Source organism: Bos mutus, chromosome 5 (assembly GCF_027580195.1).
Source record: "Bos mutus isolate GX-2022 chromosome 5, NWIPB_WYAK_1.1, whole genome shotgun sequence".
NCBI lineage: Eukaryota > Metazoa > Chordata > Mammalia > Artiodactyla > Bovidae > Bos > Bos mutus.
Genome location: NC_091621.1, coordinates 31,459,822 through 31,472,852, shown reverse-complemented (window position 1 = coordinate 31,472,852; position 13,031 = coordinate 31,459,822). Strand labels below are relative to the sequence as shown.

Below are 13,031 nucleotides of genomic sequence, written 5' to 3'. Positions count from 1 at the left end.
GCGCCAGCAGAACATCAGGACGTGAGGTTGGTCCTCCCGGCCACCGCCCCTGGCCTCAGGCATTGGGTAGCTCCTCCCGCCTTCTGCCCCTGGCCTCAGGGCTTAGGGGCGTGGAGTATCTCCTCCCAGCCGGAATAGGAGAAAAGGAAAAAAGGAGAAAAGGAAAGAAATAAACATTTGAATGCAGAGTTCCAAAGAATAGCAAGAAGAAATAAGAAAGCCTTCTTGGGTGATCAATGCAAAGAAATAGAGGAAAACAACAGAATGGGAAAGACTAGGGATCTCTTCAAGAAAATCAGAGATACCAAAGGAACATTTCATGCAAAGATGGGCTCGATAAAGGACATAAATGGTATGGACCTAACAGAAGCAGAAGATATTAAGAAGAGATGGCAAGAATACACAGAAGAACTGTACAAAAAAGATCTTCATGACCCAGATAATCACGATGGTGTGATCACTGACCTAGAACCAGACATCCTGGAGTGTGAAGTCAAGTGGGCCTTAGAAAGCATCACTACAAACAAAGCTAGTGGAGGTGATGGAATTCCAATTGAGCTATTCCAAATCCTGAAAGATGATGCTGTGAAAGTGCTGCACTCAATATGCCAGCAAGTTTGGAAAACTCAGCAGTGGCCACAGGACTGGAAAAGGTCAGTTTTCATTACAATCCCAAAGAAAGGCAATGCCAAAGAATGCTCAAACTACCACACAATTGCACTCATCTCACATGCTAGTAAAGTAATGCTCAAAATTCTCCAAGCCAGGCTTCAGCAATATGTGAACCATGAACTTCCTGATGTTCAAGTTGGTTTTAGAAAAGGCAGAGGAACCAGAGATCAAATTGCCAACATCAGCTGGATCATGGAAAAAGCAAGAGAGTTCCAGAAAAACATCTATTTCTGCTTTATTGACTATGCCAAAGCCTTTGACTGTGTGGATCACAATAAACTGTGGAAAATTCTGAAAGAGATGGGAATACCAGACCACCTGATCTGCCTCTTGAGAAATCTGTATGCAGGTCAGGAAGCAACAGTTAGAACTGGACATGGAACAACAGACTGGTTCCAAATAGGAAAAGGAGTACATCAAGGCTGTATATTGTCACCCTGCTTATTTAACTTATATGCGGAGTACATCATGAGAAACGCTGGACTGGAAGAAACACAAGCTGGAATCAAGATTGCCGAGAGAAATGTCAATAACCTCAGATATGCAGATGACACCACCTTTATGGCAGAAAGTGAAGAGGAACTCAAAAGCCTCTTGATGAAAGTGAAAGTGGAGAATAAAAAAGTTGGCTTAAAGCTCAACATTCAGAAAACGAAGATCATGGCATCCGGTCCCATCACTTCATGGGAAATAGATGGGGAAACAGTGGAAACAGTGTCAGACTTTCTTTTTTTGGGCTCCAAAATCACTGCAGATGTTGACTGCAGCCATGAAATTAAAAGACGCTTACTCCTTGGAAGGAAAGTTATGAACAACCTAGATAGAATATTCAAAAGCAGAGACATTACTTTGCCAACAAAGGTTCGTCTAATCAAGGCTATGGTTTTTCCAGTGGTCATGTATGGATGTGAGAGTTGGACTGTGAAGAAGGCTGAGCACTGAAGAATTGATGCTTTTGAACTGTGGTGTTGGAGAAGACTCTTGAGAGTCCCTTGGATTGCAAGGAGATCCAACCAGTCCATTCTGAAGGAGATCAGCCCTGGGATTTCTTTGGAAGGAATGATGCTAAAACTGAAACTCCAGTACTTTGGCCACCTCATGCGAAGAGTTGACTCATTGGAAAAGACTCTGATGCTGGGAAGGATTGGGGGCAAGAGGAGAAGGGGACGACAGAGGATGAGATGGCTGGATGGCATCACTGACTCGATGGACATGAGTCTCAGTGAACTCCGGGAGTTGGTGATGGACAGGGAGGCCTGGCATGCTGCGATTCATGGGGTCACAAAGAGTCGGACACGACTGAGCGACTGAACTGATCTGATCCACTGAGCCACCAGGGAAGTCTCAATTTGAATCTTATATTGGCTCCTTGCTTTATATTCCTTTTCTGCAATGGTCAGTCGTAATTTAAATGTTGTTTTTACCATGACACTTTTTCTAATATCCTCCGTTGAAATAATTTTTCTCCTTACTGTTACACTGTGACTAAATGTCAATCATAGCAATTATATAATACTATTCCATTCCACAATTACTAGGTATAAATTCCTTGAAGCAAGGACATGTCTCTTGATCATTTTTGTATCTCCATAATCTCAAATGTAGAGCTTTGCATATAGAAGATATTCAGAGTTTGAAAAAAGAGGGTATATATATATATAGGTATGGCTGTGTGCACATTATTTTCTGCACTGTTACTGTGAATTTTGTACAAGTCTTGATGCATATTGCCATGTTGTTTAAAACTATCTAATATCTCTGCCGAATACCACATTCATTTATTTAAATAGCATCTGATCTCATTCTATCAAAGCTAGTGTATCTTGCTGATCCTACTGTGACTACAACACTAAATATCCTCAGCCAAGCTAAGTGCCTTGAAAAATGCTGGGCTGGATGAAGGACAAGCTGGAATCAAGATTGCCAGGAGAAATGTCAGTAACCTCAGATATGCAGATGACACCACCCATATGGCAGAAAGTGAAGAGGAACTGAAGAGCCTCTTGATGAAAGTGAAAGAGGAGAGTAAAAAAGCTGGCTTAAAATTCAACATTCAAAGAACTAAGATCATGGCATCTGGTCCCATCACTTCATGCAAATAGATGGGGAAACAATGGAAACAGTGACAGAAAATAAAAGACTTTATTTTCTTGGGCTCCAAAATCACTGCAGATGGTGATTGCAGCCATGAAATTTTCTTCCTTGGAAGAAAAGCTATGACTGACCTAGACAGCATATTAAAAAGCAGAAATATTACTTTGCTGACAAAGGTCCATCTAGGTAAAGCTATGGTTTTTCCAGTAGTCATGTATGGATGTGAGAGTTGGACCATAAGGAAAGCTGAATGCTGAAGAATTGATGCTTTTGAACTGTGGTTTTGGAGAAGACTCTTGAGAGTCCCTTGGACAGCAAAGAGATCAAACCAGTCAATCCTAAAGGAAATCAGTCCTGAATATTCATTGGAAGGACTGATGCTGAAGCTCTAGTACTTTGGCCACCTAATGAGAAGAACTGACTCATTGGAAAAGACCCAGATGCTGGAAAAGATTGAAGGCAGGAGGAGAAGGGAACAACAGACCATGAGATGGTTGGGTGGTATCACTGACTCAATAGACATGAGTTTGAGAAAGCTCCAGGAGTTGGTGATGGACAGTGAGGCCTGGAGTGGTGCAGTCCATGGGGTCTCAAAGAGTTGTACACGACTGAGCAACTGCACTGAATTGAAGCCACTTGCCTTGTGTATTGACCTCAGATTTCTTTCAGAGTAGTTTTCCCTAAATTCTAGATAAAATTAATATTTGCTTTGGCTTATGTCTATGTTTATACCTATGGCTGATTTTTTTTAACATAGACTCATTTACTAAGTAACACAAAAATTGCTCATTTGCTGCTGATGTATCATTTTTTTTTTTTTTCTAGAGAGAATACAACTTGACCATTAATTTTTTGTATTATTTACCCCCAGCTGTGTGTCTCTTGTTGTTCTGTCTCCCATCAAATTTTCAAGTGTATTAGTCATTGATAATATGAATCATCATTGATGAATACAGAATATAGCCCTTAATGGCAGAAGAAAATTAACTTCTTAGCCTGAGGTCTTAATTAGGCAGTGTTTTATTTCTTTAAATAATTTTTTTATTGAGATATAGTAGATTTACAATGTTGTATTAGTTTCAGATAAACTTGAAAGTTAATCTTTTATACAAGTGCATGTATCTATTCTTTTTTAGATTCTTTTCCCATATAGACTGTTATAGAATATTGAATAGAGATCCCTGTCCTAGGTCCTTATTAGTTATCTATTTTATGTATGGTAGTGTATATGTGTAAATTTCAGTCTCCCAATTTATTCCTCCCCCCCTTACCTGCTGGAAGCCATAAATTTATTACCTATGTCTGTTACTCTATTTTAGTTTTGTAGATAAGTTCATTTGCAGCCTTTTTAAGGCAGTATAATTCTTATTTTAAGTTCTTCTGAGTGATGAACAAAACTTTAAAAATATATTATGAAGTAAGTTGTTATAACTGTAGCAGATAGTAAAATTCAGTACTGTGTTCTTGCATTTAAAACTTTTTCATTAAGTAAGACATATATAAATCATAACATGTTTGATGACTATTGAGTAAATATTTTATTATTAATATTTAAATGTGGCTGTTTCTTTTGTAAATCCAAGAATAGAGATTTTGGAGTAAATGTATTACTCATGTATTATTACTTAAAGAATATGAGAAATATATGAAAAAACTCAAAATCCATAGGACTCTTGAACATCAAGAGTAGCTCTAGATATAGGGCTGAAGGACTGTGTTTTTGGATGTGGTTTGAATGGATTGGCTTATGCCTTTTTAAGGGGAAATTCTTACCAGTCTGTATAGAGTATAACGATCAATATATTGGAAAGTTGCTGCTTGGGGAGATGTTTTTGGATTTACATAATACTGCCACTCTAATTATGGAGAAGGCAATGGCATCCCACTCCAGTACTCTTGCCTGGAAAATGCCATGGACAGAGGAGCCTGGTGGGCTGCAGTCCATGGGGTCACTAAGAGTTGGACACGACTGAGCGACTTCACTTTCACTTTTCACTTTCATGTATTGGAGAAAGAAATGGCAACCCACTCCAGTGTTCTTGCCTGGAGAATCCCAGGGACAGGGGAGCCTGGTGGGCTGCTGTCTCTGGGGTCGCACAGAGTTGGACACGACTGAAGTGACTTAGCAGCAGCAGCAGCAGCACTCTAATTAAGTTTGTTCATGATGCTCAACTTCTTAGAGTTTGGCACTTAACTTACATTCAAATGTTTGAAGTTCAGCCTTAGCATTCTAAGTAAGCATAAAGTAACATAAACCTTCATAAAGTAACATTTTCAAAGAATTTACTGATTCTAACTGCTGACTCGTTCTACGATATTCAGTGAAACGTTTCAGGAAAAAAAAAGATTTAAAGTTTAAATCATAATTACATGTGAAAGGATGCCAGTTTGAAATTGTAAAGTTTTAAAGAATAATGCACAGCATCTTAGTATTTATGATACAGTATTCCTCTAATATATTTGTGTTCTTAGAAATGGGTTAACATAATATTCTTATTTCTAAATGAATAGAAAATAGATATAAATGCAAACTAGAAGATAAAGAATGGAGATAAAACTGTTACAATAACAAATACATTTTTTCCCATTTATTATAAGACAGTATTCTATATTATTAGAGGATATTGCTAAAAACCCTCCCTGTACCCAAGACAGTTTCAGAGATTGTGTTTTGAAAAATATCAAGATTCTCTATGACTAGAAAAATATGTGATGATTTGGCTTAAAAAATGTAAATTTTTAACAACCTGAGGTCTAGAGACAGGTAAGGAAGTAATTATTGAGCTGCACCTTAATGCTCTCATGGCTCATTAGGAGGAGAATTGGTTAAATGACTGCAGTGTCCAAAAAAATCTTTACTGTGCTTTTCCACATGAAAATGTCTTCTGTTAGTAGAATCCAGCACCTCAAGAGCAAATAAAAATAATTTTATACAGTTTGTTTTATTTTTTTATTTTTTTTTTTTAATTTTATTTTTAAACTTAACAATATTGTATTAGTTTTGCCAAATATCGAAATGAATCTGCCACAGGTATACCTGTGTTCCCCATCCTGAACCCTCCTCCCTCCTCCCTCCCCATACCCTCCCTCTGGGTCATCCCATTTAAATGTAACACTTTATAATACAATTCCCCTAGCTGTGATAGTCTTTCTGTTATAGCTTGACTTACAATTAAAGCCATAAATCGTATGTCATATAAAGGGACTTCCCAGGTGGCGCTAGTGGTAAAGAACTTGTGTGCCCATTCAGGCAATGTAAGAGACGCAGGTTCGATTCCTGGGTCAGGAAGATCCCCTGGAGGAGAAAATGGCAATCCACTCCAGTATTCTTGCCTGGAAAATTCCATGAACATAGGAGCTTGGCAGGCTACAGTCCATGGGGTCAAAAAGAGTCAGACACAACTGAAACGACTTAGCACAGCCCAGCCCAGTTTGTCATATAAAACATTTTAAAAGGATCAACTCTCAAGTCAAAATTTTGTTGCTCCAATCATCTTTTAAATTATCTGTTGTCTTACTGTCTAGTTTTTCCTGTATGAAAAGTTTACCTGTATAGATTAAAGAAAAATGAAATCAAAATTCAGTTTGGCATAGTCAACAGTAGAAGTTTACCCTTACAAATTATATTTTAATAGTCAGCTGTTCTCATAGAAAGACTCTGGTGTTGAGAAGATAAAAGGATATTTGGTTTGCCACTAGTGGGTCAGTGTTGTTAAGTCCAGTTTGCAGATCCCTAGCCCACTGGGTGCCGAGCCCAATGCTGTGCTACGTTTGGCAAGACGGGGAGGACAGCACTCAGAGGCTCTTTCTGCATTTTGTTGCTGCAGGGCTTTACTGAGATGTGTTAACAACACTGAGAGATGTGTAAACAACAAACTTCTGAAGCGATCCTTCAAAGTATTTAAATATGAGACTAATATGAATGTATGCCCCCTTTTATGAATTTTATCAAGTAATTGTTAAACATTTATTGTAGCTTAACTTAAAAGAAACATTTATTATAGGGAGCCTAGGTTTTAATCCTAATTCTAGTGCATGCTAGTTCTATATCTTCTTTGTGCCTTGTTTCCGTGTCTTTAAAATGGTAATAATAATGATGCCTATGTCCTACGGTTGTTTTGAGATAAATAAGTTAAGATATGTTAATTCCTTTGAGCAGTGGTTGGCACACAGTAACTGGTGCTAGTGCTATGTGTCAGCTATTACTTTTGCTGTTACTGTGAAATGATCATATGTCCAAGCTGAGTTTATACCTTCAAGTAGATTTTCATGAATTTGGAACATAATTAACATCACTGTGGAACTACTAGAGATAAATAATAGGTTCATCTGTTAACTGTGTTATCAGATAACCATTTTGTCATCAGTTCAGAGAAGGGCAGTTATGAACTGCAAAATACTGTGTCTTAAATGTTCATCTGTTCGAGGATGCTTGTCTTTCATTTCATAGGTGAGAGCAATGTGATTCCTTTAAGACAAGATTGATTGTAAATGTTCAGTTCAGTGAAGGACTTGTTTGGTTCTGTGTGAGGAACAGGCCATCTGATAGCAGCAGCTTAGCAGGTCTGCTCAGCCTTAGTGTAGAAGGTTGACACCTAGGAATGAACGATGTTTGGTTTACAGTTTCAGTTCCTGACACTGGGAAGGCTTAATCTGAGATGAAACCAGGCTTGTCTCCCTTGTTGATAGTTGGTCCAAACACACAATTTGAAAGTATTGCTTAGTATTGGAGGTTCCTGTCTTAGTTGTCTATTGTGCAGGTCCTGGTACTGGTAGTTGTACCAGAAAATAGCTCATTTGTTAACTTAAGTTTAGAAAGTTTTAAAAGGTATCTTTCTATGAGTGATCTTGTTACTAAAGAGAATGCTAAAGATTTTAGGATTCATGAAGGCTTGGCACATTTTCTTGAGTCAACCTCCTTTCCCATTCTTTCAGCTTGATGTGCTGTCTGGCCTCTAGAATGTAAATGGCATTTGCTTAAAATGTGGACCTTGAGTGCTTATTGTTCACTTTCACCCTCTGGGTTTTTAAAACACTTAGATCAGTGGTTTTCGGCCATGAAGGCACATTAGTACCACCTTGGGAACTTTTAAGAAAATAGAATTCCCTGGTCTTAAAGCCCAGACCAATTAGTCTGAATCTCTGGGGTGGTTGGGACCTGGATGCTGGTATGTTTTAAAAGCCTCTTGGGTGATTCTAATGTGTAGCCAGGGTTTAGAACTCTTGATTTGACTTATAATAAGGAAATATCCCATGTCAGGGGGCTACTTGTTTGTTTGGGAATTGCCTGCCTGGTTTATCAGTGTACTCTTGTCATTCATCTGGTTTCCTTGGATTTAGAGGACTCTTGGTGAATCTATAGCAGTGCTTTAACTAGCCTAGATTGTATGCAGGTCAAGAAGCAACAGTTAGAACTGGGCATGGAACAATAGACTGGTTCCAAATTGGGAAAGGAATATGTCAAGGCTGTATATTGTCACCCTGTTTATTTAACTTATATGCAGAGTACATCGTGCGAAATGCTGGGCTGGATGAATCACAAGCTGGAATCAGATTGCTGGGAGAGATATCAATAACCTCAGATATGCAGATGATGCCGCTCTTAGGGTAGAACGTGAAGAACTAAAGAGCCTCTTGATGAAAGTGAAAGAAGAGAGTGAAAAAGCTGGCTTAAAACTCAACATTCAAAAAATGAAGATCATGGCATCTGGTCCCATCATGGATGCAAAGATGAGGAAATAGATGCAAATAGATGGGGAAACAATGGAAACAGTGACCGATTTTATGTTCTTGGGCTCCAAAATCACTGCAGATGGTGACTGCAGCCATGAAATTAAAAGACGCTTCCTCCTTGAAAGAAAAGCTATGACCAACCTGGACAGCATATTGAAAAGCAGAGACATTACTTTGCTGACAAAGGTCCAAAGTAATGGTTTTTCTAGTAGTCATGTATGGATGTGGGAGTTGGACCATAAAGAAAGCTGAGTGCTGAAGAATTAATGCTTTTGAAATGTGGTGTTGAAGAAGACTCTTGAGAGTTTCTTGGACTGCAAGGAGATAAAACCATTCAATGCTAAAGGAAATCAGTCCTGAATATTCATTGGAAAGACTGATGCTGAAGCTGAAGCTCCAATACTTTGGCCACCTGATGTGAAGAACTGAGTCATTGGGAAAGACCCTGAGGCTGCGAAAGAGTCAAGGCAGGAGGAGAAGGGGATGACAGAGGATGAGATGGGTTTTATGTCATCACCAACTTGATGGACATGAGTTTGAGCAAGCTCTGGGTGTTGGTGATGGACAGGGGAGCTCACTGTGCTGCATTCCATGGGATCACAAAGAGTTGGACATGACTGAGCAACTGAACTGAAAATAAGCTTTTTGTTTTACTTTTAAAAGAGAAATCTTAGGATGTAAATGTATAAAACGTGTTTATCTTGACCAGTCTCTGAAAATAGGCTTTAATTTCCTTAAAATTTGGCAGTAGAATGTGAGTTTCTTTTTCTTATCCTGGTATTAAGTCATTGAATTGTAAATGTCAGATCTAGACTCTTTGTATTTGGAAATTTCAGAAGACTGGAGGGCTAAAGTATTCTGTTTCCTACAGCTGGCTTAGAAAACAAGCTAATATGTATGTTTGTGTTTTTCTTTTCCCTTTTCTCCTCTTCTTTTTTCTTTTAATTTTTAAAAAAGTTTATGTTCTGGGATTAAATAGTGCATAATGAAGTGTACCAGGGAAGCCTACAATAGTGCAAAGTATTATGTGAGCATCTTTGGGTCTAAAAATGATTCAGTTTCTTTATTCATTTCAGTGCTTCTTTGAAGTATTTAGTGTATCCCTTTAATCTTCATTCATCACTAAAGGGGGTTTGGAGAACAGAATAAAAGATCGAGAAAGGTATAAAGAAAAGAACATAAAGGGTTTCATCTTTAGTACTTTTCTTATTTATTTCCTAATTCAATATATTTGGTTTCTACTTTATTTGTTGTTGTTCAGTTGCCAACTTGTGTCTGATTCTTTGTGACCCCATTAGCTGCAGCATGCCAGGCTTCCCTGTCCTTCACTCTCTCCTTGAGTTTGCTCAAACTCGTGTCCATTGAGTCAGTGATGCCGTCTGACCATCTCATCCTTTGTTGCCCTCTTCTCGTCTTGCCTTCAATCTTTCCCAGCATCAGGGTCTTCCAATCAGTAAGCTCTTGAAGTCATCTTTTTATTGCTTTTCTTTTAAGTAATTGGGAGTGTAGGATAATCTTTTCTCTTAAATTTTTAAAGAGAAAACACAACTGAATAGAAATTTCATTCATTTACAGTATTAAAACATACATTTAAGTAACAGATTGGGTTATACAAATTAACATCGTAAAGGAAAGAGGCCAGAAATATACATTTGTGTGAGCTAATCTTTTAAGTTCTCATCAAATGAGTCTTCTTCAGAAGAAAAGGTTTGGTTATATCTTGAATTACAAAAATGTAGTTTCTTGGAAAGAATTACTCTGTAAGTAACCTTGCAGACCTAAATGACCCAGTAGGGTTTTGCATAAAATGTTATTATAGAAATGTGAAACAGTTATTTTCTGTTTAGTTTTTATAGACTGTTTATATTGTATAGCTGCTTTGTATAATTTCACAAAACATTTACTAAATGCCCCCTGTGCAAGATAGTTTATAAGGTCCTTTGCTGAATACATGGTTAAATATGCAATCAAGTGAAATAGGTAAATGATTTATTATAATATAAGGTATAATGGCATAAATTGAGGTTAAAAATGTTTTGTAGGTGAGCTGAGGAAGGAATGATTCAGTATTGGTGTAATTTTCAAAATTAATGGATTAAAGTATGAAACATGTCTAATAAGATCTTTATTAAGTTATTTATTTAGTCAGTCTTTCACAAACACTTTACTTTCTATATCTTAGTTAATTTTTCTGAGTGTATTTGTTGCTACAATTTGTCATAAGAGATACTCTGAACACTCATGTAGCAGTTGTATTTTGCTTTTCTACTCTTTTTGGAATTAAAATGAAATTGCCTGGAAAATAATAGACTTGTGCACAAGATATGTGTTTGGAGTCTTCAGGATTGCTGTACTTTTGGTTTAGTATAGCTTAACACCCAGTGTGAAGAACTGACTCATTGGAAAAGACCCTGATGCTGGGAAAGACTGAAGGCAGGAGGAGAAGGGGATGACCAAGGTTGAGATGGTTGGATGGTATCACCAACTTGATGGACATGAGTTTGAGCAAGCTCCAGGAGTTGATGATGGACAGGGAAGCCTGGCACGCTGCAGTCCATGGGGTCACAAAGATTCAGACATGACTGAGCAATTGAACTGAACTGAAAAGTTAGAGTAGCTTTGAAAAGTGTATTGAGTCAGGTGGATTCTCATTAATTTATGGGTTATTATGTAATCAGGACTGGCCTTCTGAGCTCTGCCACCATATATCTACCATGGAAAATATTCTGGAAACCTGGATCAGTAGGAAACATCCAAGTGTCCTAGATTGTTTTTTTTTTTTTTTTTTTTTTGCTCAGTCGTGTCTAACTCTTCTAGATTCATAGAAGCCATCAGTTTAAAGAGGCCTTGAAGTTTATGTAGCATAACTCAGTTTAAAAGGATTGAGGCCTGGAGATGTTAGGACATTAGTCCAGTGGTCAGAACAATTTGAAGAGATCTTGATATTGATATATTCATATTTATATTTTTGTTATTTCTCTGGTGGATTTAAAGTGGTGTGCTTATTTGCTATTTAGAGTTTTGCCAGTCATTAAGAATAGACACTTATGTTGATGTATGGCAAAAACCACCACAATATTGTAATTATCCTACAATTAAAATAAGAACAGATGTCTGAAAAAAAGGACAAATGAAACAACATAAGTAGCTTTTTCACATTCCTAAACATTTTAATAATCATTATTTGCATCTGACTATATTTTTTCTGCTATCGGCTGCTATATGCTTTCCTAACTCTCTGTCCTTCCCCATCTCCTTGTCTTTTTGAAAAAACGAAGTGCTTTTTGCCTGAAAATATATGTTGCTTGATGGCAAAATGAAATCATAACTGGTTATTTACAGAAAAGAAATAACTGTAAAGAAATCTGAGCATATATTTTAATGAACAGTATATCTTTTAACCAGATATTAGAGAACTTTGTCTTAACCCCATGTTTATATTGTAAATTGCAAAATTATAGTAGTATTAGATAGGAATGGTGATTATGGTGTTTTGCATGTTGTGTTTGCTTCAGAATGCATAGCCTTAATGATATGACTTTTGTCCATTCCTTTTCATTGTAATTTGTGGGAGAGAGAAAGAATCAGATTTTCTCATTTTTCGATTTCCTGCTACAGTATAAGAATGTCATTATTTCTGATGACAGACATATATATATATGATGAAAAGAAAATCTTTCTAATTTTTACCATTATATGTTTTTCCAATGTGGTAAATGCAAACCTTTTATTCATACTCAGCATTTATAAGACCACATTTTACAGCAATATATTGATTTCTTATTGCAGGTACATGCTGGGACTTGCAGCAATTCCAGCAGTTATACAGTTTTTTGGCTTTCTCTTTTTACCTGAAAGCCCTCGATGGCTTATTCAGAAAGGACAGACTCAAAAGGCCCGTAGAATTTTATCTCAGATGCGTGGTAACCAAACCATTGATGAGGAGTATGATAGTATCAAAAACAACATTGAAGAAGAGGAAAAAGAGGTTGGCTCAGGTATGTGGATTATATATATATATTAATTTTAAGACTACATAATAATTTTACTTATAAATCATATTCTTTTAATTTTATTTATATATCTAAATGATGAAGTGGTTCTATATGTATAACTAAGCCAAAATAAATGTATTTGAATTTCAAAAGCAAATAATTGTGTTATAAAAGAATGAAAAAAATTCCCAGAATGCCACTGTCCTCACATAATTTTTATTTTTGTGATTTCTTTTAAATCAGATATACTTGATATAGGTGTCATTTTGTATGGGGGGACATTTTTTGAGTATATTTTACATGTAAATATATATAAAGATAAACCTGCATTATTGACGTGTCATAAATAAAAAGTCAGCATGAACTATTGTCAAAATAAAACACTTAAGTAAAATTAAATACCTTGTTTACATATGCTACATTAATTTCCATACTAATGTTTTCCATACTAATTAATTTCCACACTAAGACTAACCATATAGCTTCATATACTAGTTATGGAATAGTTTTGCATTTACCTGTTTTCATTAAAATGTT

At 36.7% G+C, this 13,031-nt stretch overlaps 1 protein-coding gene across 1 annotated transcript in view; it reads left to right on the top strand.

Moving 5' to 3' along the window:
• The window catches only part of SLC2A13 (solute carrier family 2 member 13), a 535,506-nt gene that overhangs the window by 112,704 nt on the left and 409,771 nt on the right, over positions 1 to 13,031 (top strand). Inside the window, exon 3 of the mRNA XM_070370616.1 lies at positions 12,289 to 12,497. Coding sequence (XP_070226717.1) covers positions 12,289 to 12,497 — 209 coding nt within the window. The remainder of the gene's footprint in view (positions 1 to 12,288; positions 12,498 to 13,031) is intronic.